Source organism: Arachis stenosperma, chromosome 9 (assembly GCF_014773155.1).
Source record: "Arachis stenosperma cultivar V10309 chromosome 9, arast.V10309.gnm1.PFL2, whole genome shotgun sequence".
Classification (NCBI taxonomy): Eukaryota; Viridiplantae; Streptophyta; class Magnoliopsida; order Fabales; family Fabaceae; genus Arachis; species Arachis stenosperma.
Window position 1 is genome coordinate 32,067,641 of NC_080385.1, and position 11,717 is coordinate 32,079,357.

General features: G+C 42.7%; 2 protein-coding genes across 2 annotated transcripts; one reads left to right on the forward strand and one right to left on the reverse strand.

Moving 5' to 3' along the window:
* Positions 1-5,113: 5,113 nt before the first annotated feature.
* On the forward strand, positions 5,114-8,129 carry LOC130949346 (protein MAIN-LIKE 2-like). The gene is made up of 4 exons (XM_057878092.1): positions 5,114-5,185; positions 5,857-6,599; positions 6,683-6,770; positions 6,864-8,129. Exons 1-4 carry the CDS (start codon positions 5,114-5,116, stop codon positions 8,127-8,129), a joined length of 2,169 nt encoding a protein of 722 aa, XP_057734075.1.
* Positions 8,130-9,291: 1,162 nt separating this feature from the next.
* On the reverse strand, positions 9,292-11,166 carry LOC130949347 (uncharacterized). Its single transcript, XM_057878093.1, has one exon. The coding sequence runs from the start codon at positions 11,164-11,166 to the stop codon at positions 9,292-9,294; it is 1,875 nt and encodes a 624-aa protein (XP_057734076.1).
* Between the last annotated feature and the right edge of the window lie 551 nt (positions 11,167-11,717).

An 11,717-nucleotide genomic window follows, 5' to 3' on the forward strand; every position in this document is an offset into this window, starting at 1 on the left:
TATAAAAGATATGTCCGACATCAGTAACCACTCACTATCTATCAGTAACCAAACACTATCTATCAGTAACCATACACAGCGATTATTTTAAAATCACAACATGTTTTATTTCATGACTAACCTCATCGAATCGTAACCGGTCGATTGATACCCTCCACATCAGGACCATGGCCAGATGCTGATCCCTGCTCTGTTGCTGCAATCCACCAACCTGAAAGTAACAAAGATATATACGATTACATAAGTAACAAACATATGAATTGACAACAACATTTAACGCAAATAAAAAATTAATATTTGGTTACCTTGCAGCTAGCGGATACTGGTAGATTCCTCTATTCGGTGGACACCACTGAGGAAATCTTTGATAAATTCAGCTCATCAAGAGCGAAGTGCAAGCGGCGATGTCCGTAACGCCCCGCTGTGCCACTAAACAGAGTGACTGGTACGTCCAGGCCAGCATAGTAAAGCCCCAAGATAATGCCCTACACTGTGCGAAGTCCCGGAGAAGCGGTAGCCAACGTACGTACACCAGGTTGTTGGACTTGTCTATCAACAGATACCCTTCGATCAGTAACATAATATAGCACCGGGCATACTGTCAGAGGGTCTCCGGGTCGTCGGTCGGGGGCATCTGGCGGACACGTTCACGCAACCACACCAGCTTCAGCGTGAAGGACTCCTTCCTCTGCGCAGCCTGCTGTGCCGCCACTGGAGGCGTGGCACCAAGCAGCTGCTCCACCATGGCCCATGTCTCCGTGCTGTACCACCTACCAAAGTCACGAAAGCACCCCCAATGGGGTTTCCGTGTGCGCGTAGGCCTAGGTGGTACGCCATGTCCTGCAGGGTGATAGTGACCTCACCGCACGGGAGATGAAACGTGTGCGTCTCCAGACGCCATCACTCCACGAGTGCCAAAATCAGGGAATTGTTAAAAGTGAATTCCCTTAGGGGAACTATGTCGCCGAATCCGGCCTCAACCAGATACGGGACGATGGCGTCCGGTGGAGGAAGGGTATGGCTGACTCGCTAGGGCAGTAGAAGGCGAGGCCTTTGTGGAATAAATACAAAATTTTTAACTTATAAAGAGATAATCATAAATTTTTGTACTCTACTTAAGAACATAGAGCTACTTCTACTTAATAACATACTTCCATGTCTCTAGTTTACACATGTCTCTAAATTACATATGTCCGTAAGCAAATCCTAATTAAGTTATACCAATCTTACACAACCAAATACAGTTCTAAATTCATCATACAGTCCAATCCCTAAAGCATTTTACTTAGTGCTTGTCACTACGGGACTATCCTACCAATGTCCACAAACTTAGATTAACCGAACAGAATGCAACTAACCTCGAAGTCCGCCGCCCTGGCGTAATGCGACGTTTCGTTCAGTCTGTTGATGTCCCCGTCGTTCCCCGCCTAGTGTGTCATCACCGTATCAGTCTCAAATATGGTAGAAAAGGATAAAAAAAAGGGAGAAAGAGGTTGACTAAGTCAAAATGGGACCTAGAGACACGCTGTAAATGACTTATACTTAAAGGCGCGGTACGGTCTTATCTCGTTTACAATGTAAACGAGATAGACATGGTTCAACTGACGTGTCTTATCTCGTTTACACTGTAAACGAGATAAGACTAAAGAATTTAAATCGGTAAATATTTTGTAAATTATTTATTTTGGTAATTATAACTTTTATTTTATTTATTTAAATAAAAATTCCTATTACTTTCTAATCAAATTAGCCACATTAATGAGCCCACCAGATAGAGGTGTTCATGAATTGGGTGAAACCGAATTTAATATGATCCATATTTGACCCGAAATATATATCAGGTCTATTTGTTAGACCCGAATCCGGCCTTAAACCCAATGAAATCTACACACTTTCAGATTACGATTATATCGGATAAAAATCGGGTGAAAACCAGACGGTTAATATTACCTTCTTGTAAGCTAGCATGTGAATATATCCAAATTTCCAAAACTCCAACCATTATTTGACATGGTAAAATTCACTTAGAAAAATATAAAAAAAAACCAACCCTTGCCTAAAATTAAAGCATAACCACAATCAATACTAATATTGTCTAATAACACTAAATATTTAAATCAATACAAATAACACAATATTATGCATTAGTCTAAAGTCTTATGTATTTTAAACATAAAATCAAGGTTGCGAGAATCGGACCGGTCAATGAACCGATAAGACAACTGGTTCACTGGTTTAATGATCTGACCGGGGTTCAATCGGGGTTCAATCGGTTTAATTAAATATTAAATAAAATTATTAAAATTAATATATGTAATGCTTGATCACTATCTAGTTGTTCTATCTTTGTTAAGAGTAGTTAGTTGGATGGCTTCTAATTAGTACTCTTTTGGTACTCTTTTTACTTTGAATTATGAGAAGAACCTTACGTTGAATTATGAGAAGACCTGGTATTGAAATTATTATCCACCAGTTAGAAGAGTACTAATTAGAAGCCATCCAACTAACTACTCTTAACAATCTTCAAAAATAAAAATTTCTAGTTAGTAACAACTACAATTTAGTAATTTTAAAAACATAAATTTACACAAATTAAATACAACCAATAATTTAATTTTGATTGTTGAACAGATTTACAGAAAATTTCTAATCACATCAAGAAGCCAACAATACATGCATCAAAAAATTCAAAACAGAAAATTTTGAATTACATTAGGCATCAAAAGTTTAGAAAACAAACTCAAGAAATCAGAATCCTTGCAATTAAACAATTAAATCAACAATCAACAAAATTAATAAGTACCACCAAAAGATAAAAAAATTGAAAAGATAAAAAAATTGAAGAACAGAGCAGAGCAGAATTTTCAAATTCATCATACATCAAATTTATTCTCAAATTCAACATACAACAAATTTATTCAACATTTGATTAATCATATAAAAAACAAAATTAAAAAATTAAAAAACAGAAGAATAGAAGCCCAGAACAAAAAATGAAAACAGTGAACAGAAGCCAGAAACCCATAACTTAACTCAAGAGAAAAACGAACAGAAGCTAGAAACCCAGAAGCCCTAAACCCAGAAACCCAAAAGCCAGAAACCCAGAAGCCAGAAACCCAGAACCCACGACAGTGCACGACAGTGGGAGTGGAAGTGTTCTTCATGGTGTCGGTTGTCCGTCGTATGCAGAAGCTCCAGCCTCGAGCTTATGGTTGGGAGTGGCAGTGGAGTGTTCTTCGAAGATTTTGGGAGATTAGGAATGTAGGGTAAACTCTAACTGGTAAAGTGGTTAGCTGCAAGTCACGGCGAGGAGCAGCGAAGCAGCAACACAGAGACAAAGAGCGGGTCAGAGAGAGAAGGGAGAGAAGGGTTCAGCGATGACAAACAATGTGGGACTCTGGGGGCTGCGGTGGCTACGGGCTGGGTGACTGTGGGTGGCTGCGGTGGCTGTCGGTGGCTAGGGTTCTTCCTCTTCTTTCAATCTCAAGCTTTCTTCAGTTTGAGAGAGGAGACGCCGAGAGGAGTGAGAGTGGGAGTGGGAGGGGGAATGGGAGTGGGTTGGGGGTCTTGGGGGACGGGTAGCCATTTAGGTTTTTTTTTTTAAATAAAGTATAAAACGGCGCCGTTTGGATGGAGTATTCAAACCAAAAACCACTAAAAAATCGGACGGTTCTGTCGGTTCATCGATTAATTGTCGATTCGACCGGTTTTTTTATCAATTTTTTGCCAAGCAATTTCTGACCTTATCCGGACAGGTTAGGTGACCGGTTTCCGGTGGTTAAACCGGCCGGTCCGGTTCAGTTTTCAGAATCATGCATAAAACATTAACTTATAGTTTTATAAAGTCTAATAACACAAAATATTAAAATTTATATACTTAAATTTCACATAAAAATAGCTATCATCCATCACTAATAATACAAAATATTAATTATGTATGATGACCGAACTACCGAACTGAATTCGGACGACTCAAACTATGACCTGGACGCGACCAAAAATAATGATCGAACATATTTTTGAGACTTTTACCCGACTTTAAATCCGATAAAATCACACCAAATTAATCCCTTAAAAAATTTGTGCCTGGACCGGTCTTCACACCGAGCCGCACCAGAGGACTTTTTGCCAATTTGGAGATGGTGTGTGCTCAAGGATTTGTCTTTAACAATATCCTATTCGTCGGGAGATGGCTGTTGAAGAAGTACACGTTTCAACTGCAAACGTGATACGGGAAGTAATGATAGGAAAAAATTTGGATAATCTTAAAAAATATATATGTTAAATAATAAATATTTTTTATTTTTATTAAAAATTATATTTTCATATATGAATGATTTTTTATTTTTAAGTATTTTTAAAAGTAATTTATTTAAAGTGTTAAATATTTTAATTTTCAACGTATACTAATAATTAGGAACGGATCCTCTTTAAATTTGTGGGAGCAAGTATATATATATATATATATATATATATATATATATATATGTGTGTGTGTGTGTGTTCCATTATAAAATTGTGTTTGTTTTCACATTAAAATAAAATTTATCTTATTAAAATTTGTGTCAAAAATTTATTTTATTTAATAAATTTAAATATTTTGTACCTTAAAAACACGTTTTAAAAGTGTAAAAATAAATCTTTTAAATTTTTAGTATATTCAATACATTGAAATTAAAAATAGTTTATCTTTTAATTACTTTTAATAAAAATTTAGGTAAAAAACCTAAATAAGTCAAGGAGAGTTGGAAATTACCCAAATCAGCCAAATCAAAAATCAACACCTGAATCTACCAGGACGAATTATTATATAATTCGAATCAATTGGATTCGAATTATGCTAACAAGTAATTCGAATTGATATGATTCGAATTACTAGATTCGGCTATAAAAGTGGACAATAGAGAGGTTCGAATCTAGTTGATTCGAATTAGGTGAAAATTGAGTTGCATAGTAATTCGAATCAACTTGATTCGAATTACAAGGGATTCGGCTATAAAAGGAGTTCGAGCCAAGTTCATTCGAATCACTTTCTCATTCTCCAACCCCACCAAATCCCAGAGAAGAAGACCAACGTTCAGTAAGAGTGCGACCAGAGCGGCTGTTTCTGTCGATGGGGGACGATCCGGGAAGGCTTTATCGTTTGGATGGAGTAGCTCATATCGCCGGTGTGATCAACGACGAGGTTAGTGGTTTATGAAAGCGGTTTATGATAACGGTATTTGTTAATGGTTTTTTATAATGGTTTATGTTACTGTTAGTGGTTTAGGATAGTGGTTTAGGAAAGTAGTGTAGGCTAGTGGTTTTCGTTAATGGTTTTTTATAGCGGTTTATTTAAGTGTTAGGTGTGTATGCAAGTGGTTTAGGCCAGTAGTTTTTTTTAGTGGTATTTGAAATTGTTTTTTGTAAGCGGTTTGTGTTAATGGTTTTGGATAGTGGTTTTAGTGATGGTTAGCGGTTTGGGGTCGTGGTTTAGGTTGGTGGTGTAGGACAGTGGTTTTTGTTAATGGTTTTTTTAGCGGTTTATTTTATTGTTAGTGGTTTAAGCAAGCGGTTTAGGCCAGTGGTTTTTGTTAGCGATTTTTGTACTCGGTTTTTGTTAACGGTTTTGGATAGTGGATTCAGTGATGGTTTAGCGGTTAACGGTAGTGGTTTATGATAAATGTGAAAATGCATATGTTTTTGTTAATGGTATTGGCACGTGGTTTGAGTGAGCGGTTTGTGTATGAAATGTCGGTCGTTTGTTTCATATATCTTTTACCCATCATGATTTATTTTCTGGTTCCTTATAAAATATATCGCTTATGTTAGTGGTTTGTGCATCTGTTCTAATTATGCGGTTTATGTACTGGCCAGCCTCGTCGTTGCATATCCAGCGTTAGGCGGCAACAGGGGATGCGTCTTGATGAGAGGTATGTTCCGTACTTGCAGATGGCCGGACTTTACCATCTTGCGAGACTGAACGACAGATGGTTCCGACTAGACGAGCCCCTAGTCAGCGCATTCGTCGAGAGGTGGCGGCCTGAGACGCACACCTTCCACATGCCGTTCGGAGAGTGCACTATCACGCTTCAGGATGTCGCATACCAGCTGGGGTTGCCAGTCGACGGAGATTACGTTAGTGGTTGCCTTACCGACTTCCACCTTTACATTGAGGGTGGGAGACCTGCTTGGCAGTGGTTCCATGAGTTGCTCGGTGTTTTACCTCCCGAGAACCAGGTGCAGAAATTCGCAGTCAACTGCACCTGGTTTCAGGAGACATTTGCAGAGTGTCCAGACGGGGCAGATGAGGAGACAGTTAGGCGCTTTGCCCGGGCCTATATCATGATGTTATTGGGTACGCAGCTGTTTGCCGACAAGTCCGGCAATCGTATACACATCAGATGGCTACCTTATGTTGCTCGGCTTGAGGAGATGGGTCGCTACAGTTGGGCGTCGGGGGCACTAGCATGGCTGTACAGGTGCATGTGCCGAGTCGCCAACAGACATGTGGTGAAGTTAGCTGGCCCGTTACAGTTATTACAGTCTTGGATCTTCTGGAGGTTTCCCACTCTTAGACCATCTGGGTATGATGAGATCAGCTGGCCCCTTGCCTCGAGGTACCGTTATTGTTTTGTACTATATATTCTTCTTGTTTTTATTTTCAATTATGCAACCAATTCTTCTGTTTTCTTGTACGCAGATGGTCTGGTTACAATCCTGGGATTAGCAACAAGGGACCTCGGGTACAGATGGCTCGCATGAAGATCAACTTGTTACAGCCTCGGCAGGTAAGTACGCAGAACATTTGTGTATCTGAAGTCATTGTTTCAGTTTATAGCTCTTAACTAAGTGTACAAACGATTTTATTTTGATTTTTTCAGTTCATATGGATGCCCTATAGCGCACTCGACGTCATCCAGGTTGTCCATCCTGAGGTGTTGGAGCCTCGGCATACGATGTTATGGCGATGCAGGACGTCCCTGATTTATTTTGCGGTTGTCGAGTGGCATCAGGTTGATAGAGTTTTACCTCAGTTTGGCGGCGTTCAGCCCATACCGTCTCCCGCCCTGAACATCGACTTCCTGATGTCGAAGGACGGGAGAGGAGGTGACCGTTGGTTCCCGGCACAGTACCCTGAGTGGCATCTTCACTGGCAGGAGCATGCTGATCACATTCTACAGTTTGACATCGTGCCCGACCCCGGACCGTCACATGAGTTCTTGACATGGTGGTATCAGCACGGAAAGAGGTTTTTGTCGCCGGAGATGTTATTGGGGGATCCGAGAGGTGTTCCTATTCCAGATGAGGCGACGCAGAGGGGTGCAGGCCGACTTCCAGATATGGACCGGGTCGAGGATGTTCCTGACAGACGTCGTATTGAGCGGAGAGCACGAGTTGGGACACGTCGTAGCCAGCGTGAGTGGAACTGGGTGGATCGGGCTATGGATGCTGGAGACGACCCAGTTAGGGGTGGGGGGAGAGTTCGTGGTCGTGGAGGCAGGAGGAGGGTGGGTGCTGCTAGACAGGGTGCCCAGATGCCTGGGGGAGGTGATGTTGCGGGGGTTGATAGGGCCCATCAGGGCGGGCATGATGGTGGGTCCCATGGATCTGGTATGGGAGATCCCACGAGTCATACTGATGCTGGGCTTGGTGGTGGAGGTCTTGGAGATTATTTCGTAGGTGTTCCCGGTGATGATCATACCCTTCAGGATAGTACTCCATGGGTGAGTCCTGGCTCGATGTTTGGAGACTTACTTGCTAGTGATGGCATTGTGGCCGAGTTCGATGGACCGCATTTCCTTGATGATATCCGGACCATCATGCAGGAGGATGAGGCTGCAGCCGGACGGGTTCAGACGACAGGGACACAGGCACCCCTGGATGTAGATCTGAATGAGCCTGCCACGGTAGCTCCTGCGCATCCTTTTGCCATGGGTGGGACCCCAGCATCGGCCCAGAGTATTGGATCACACTCAGTTGCCGGCCCGTCGTCATCCAGACCCGTGCATGTTGCGCCTATGACCCCGAGACAGCCAGTTCCGGATGACAGCGACGAGTCGATTGAGGATGAGGAGCCACTTATACGTAGGGGTTACCGGACACGGGTGCCACGCCGTTGCGGCACTGGATCGCACCTATTTAGATGATTCATGGATAGTGGTGTATGTCATGTTGTTATATTTATATTGTGTACCTTGTTGGTTGGTTATCATTGTTATGGTATGTACTTTGTTATTATGTTATTTGATATTATGTTATGTACTTTGATGTTTTGTTATGTCATTTAGTTTGATGTATTCTACTTTTATGTTATGATTTATAGTTTGATGTTATGTTATTCGTTATCAGTCATCCCATGATATAATGTTGTTTGTTTTAGATATAAATTTCAATCATTTAAAAGACATTCAACAGAAATATTTGGTACGAATAACAAGTTTCATTACACATAGGAAACAACTTAGTTCCAGACAAGTGCTAATACATTAACAAATAAAAACAAATAGAAGACAAGTGCTAATACATTAACAAACAAACACAGACATAGCAAATCTCCTACTGATTTCCAGCAATCCCGCTGGGGCCTGCGGCTTGTGGACAACTACGCCTGGTGTGACCTGGCTGCCTGCAGAGGCCACATCTCTTTGGCCGGTTTGGATCTGCTTCATCCATGTTGGTGCGAATTCTTGTGGATCTAGGACGACCCTCCCTCGCACGCCTCATACTCGGATCCGGTATAACGGTAGGCCCGGCATAAGGTGGCCAGAAACCCTCTGGAATGGGAGGTGTAAATCCCATCTGATAGACACCGAAAACGGAACTAAGGCGATATACCTCGTGGACGTAAGGCTGCCATGTAAGCCGTGAATAAGCACAGCATGCCAGTGCGTGCAGACAGGGAAAATGAAGTGCTTGGAAGTATCCACAATCACAAGTCTTAGACCCTAATGAGACCCTGTACGTACCAAGAGGGAATGGACCTGTCGGAGTCGTCTCAGCAACGGTGTACTCCGAGTTATCCCTGTCGTAAACAGTCACCGTGAAGTGCCTGGCTGTCCTCAGGTTGGCCTCGATACACTTTACTAGGTATTGACTGAATTGTTGTCCAGTACCCATCTGAGCCTCGGCCTCCTTACCCTTACGGACAAATAGCTCAGCTAGCCTTCCGTCTGTGGCCTTCACCAGCGAGCAAACAGGGAGGATTCTAACCCCCTTCAGGATTGAGTTGACACATTCCGAAATATTGGTCGTCATGTTCCCGAATCTCCGACCCTCATCACAGTACTGTGTCCACAACGAATACTCGATTCAGTTCGCCCAGTCACACATTGCCGGATTCTCAGAGCGCAGAATGTCAAACCAGTAGTCGAACTCCACCTCGGTCTTGGCATATGCGGCGTTAACAAGAAGCCTCCGGGCATCTTTTCCCTTGAACGTCAAGGCAAAATTCGCTGCAACGTGTCGAATGCAGAACGCCCGGTACGCAGCAGGGGGTAGCCATCCCCCATCCGGAGCCTCGAGGGCTGCCTTGATGCCGTTATGCCTATCTGAAATAACTAACAGACCCGGCTGAGGTGTCACGTGCTCACGGAGGTGGGAAAGAAAGAAAGACCATGACTCAGCATTCTCACCCTCAACTAGTGCAAATGCCACGGGGAGGATGTTCGAGTTTCCGTCCTGTGCAATGGCGACTAGCAGTGTTCCCCCATACTTCCCATATAGATGGGTGCCATCAATACTCACCAAAGGCTTGCAATGACGGAATGCCTGGATACAAGGGGGAAAAGTCCAGAACAGCCTATGAAAATAAACCTGAGACTCGTCAACCTGTCCCCCAACTCGAACAGGGCAAGTCCTGAGGACGGCTACAGTGCCAGGCATCGTCAGCTGAACTCCTAAAACCCACCTAGGGAGCTCATTGTACGACTCGTCCCAGTCCCCATATATGACGGCAACGGCCTTCTGCTTTGCCATCCATACCCTCCTGTACGTAGGCCTGAACCCAAAGTGTGCGGCCGTGGCATTTTGAAGCACCTTGATGTTCACAGCTGCATCAGCCCTAACCATCGGCATAATGAAGGTGGATATGACATGGTAGTCCAGACTCCTATGGTCGCTGGAGATGGAGCTGACAAGACATGTATGCGGTCCGTTGTATCGCTTCACTTCCCAGATACCCTTCCGCTGTCGGAGACTCAACCGAATTAGCCATGTGCACCCATTCCCAAACTCAGAACACTTTCCCACATACCTGCGGTAGTCAGACTCAACGACCTTGTACTGGACCCCTCGGCGGATACTGTACGTCTTCACACTCAACAGCGCCTTATCTTTATCCTGAAGATGTTGGCCAACCTGGAACTCGTTCATACCGGCAGACCCCTCGGTATCTCTAGCGCCAAATCCTGAGGGCTGCAGAGCATTTTCGTCCTGCCGCATGGCACCCAGGTCCAACGAGAAAAAATGGGGTGGATACTGCTGTGTGCCAGAACTAGATCCACCTGTAGCCCTTCTCGGAACAGTAGTTCCAACATCATCGCCGCTTTCATCAGCGATCATATCCGGTTCAACGTCATCGTCATCTGGATCATCAAACAAACCATCACTAACACCAGCCGGTGTGGGACAATGTACCTCGGTGGGAATATGTTCCCCATACCGAACCTCGTCTCCAACATTGCCGCTCAGATCAACGGCAAACGAAGGGGACGCAACAGGCTGCATCGGTGGCTCATACACAGGAGCAGAGGATGAAGCAACAGCAGGTCTCGAGCTCGAGCCGGCAACCACGGCTATAGTATTGGCATTCCGGTTCGAACCACCCGAGCTAGATACCACATCAACCAACTTTGCCAACAGCTCTGGTGTCCTTACCTCGGGAAACTGCCTACGAGAAAGAAACATAACCTGCAAGTCCTCCTCACTACCGATTGTGAAACAATCAAACTTCACGGTGTCATGGAGCACCGCTGTTGGAATGCGGTAGAAAAACTTCTTGACCCTTTTAACTCCTTCAAGACCAAGCTTCTCCAGCACAGAGCTAACAAGAGCATCGTAGGTGGTTGTTGGCGTCACGATAATACATAGGGGATCTTTATCAGTGAACTTCACGCCGGACCGAGTTTTTCTCTTAATCGACCCTCTGTAATGTACCAGAACAAGGAAACTCTCCTCACTAGCCATCTCCCCTCTTTGTTGAGAGCATCATGAGTTCACAGCATATATATACAGCCCTGGCTTGCACTATATATATATAATTCGAATCTATATGTTTCGAATTATGTAGTATCACAAGCTAACCTAGTAATTTGAATTAACTAAATTCGAATTAGTTAAGTGTAATTCGAAACAAGTTGTTTCGAATTACTTAATTATGTGTCCTTCCTAGTAATTCGAATTAAGTCAATTCGAATTACTTTAGTTTGTTGCCTGTGTGTAATTCGAATTATATCAATTCGAATTACATGTAAGTATAATTCGAATCATATTGATTCGAATTATATAATAATTCGTCCTGGTTGATTCATGTATGGATTTTTAATTTGGCTGAATTGAGTAATTTTGAGCTCTCCTTGGCTCATTTGGGTTTTTTACCCTAAAAATTTTATAATTTTTTTAAACAAAAATGTTATGCACACCAAAATTAGTCACTAAAATTAATTACTAATATATATATATATATATATATATATATATATATAGTGTAACTTATTTTAATGTGTATTTTATATTTT

Coding starts and splice junctions, on each gene's coding strand:
- LOC130949347 (XM_057878093.1), bottom strand. CDS start 11,166: ATGGCTAGTGAGGAGAGTTTCCTTGTTCTGGTACATTACAGAGGGTCG.
- LOC130949346 (XM_057878092.1), top strand. CDS start 5,114: ATGGGGGACGATCCGGGAAGGCTTTATCGTTTGGATGGAGTAGCTCAT. Junction 5,186..5,856: donor CCGGTGTGATCAACGACGAG/GTTAGTGGTTTA, acceptor TGTACTGGCCAG/CCTCGTCGTTGCATATCCAG. Junction 6,600..6,682: donor AGCTGGCCCCTTGCCTCGAG/GTACCGTTATTG, acceptor TCTTGTACGCAG/ATGGTCTGGTTACAATCCTG.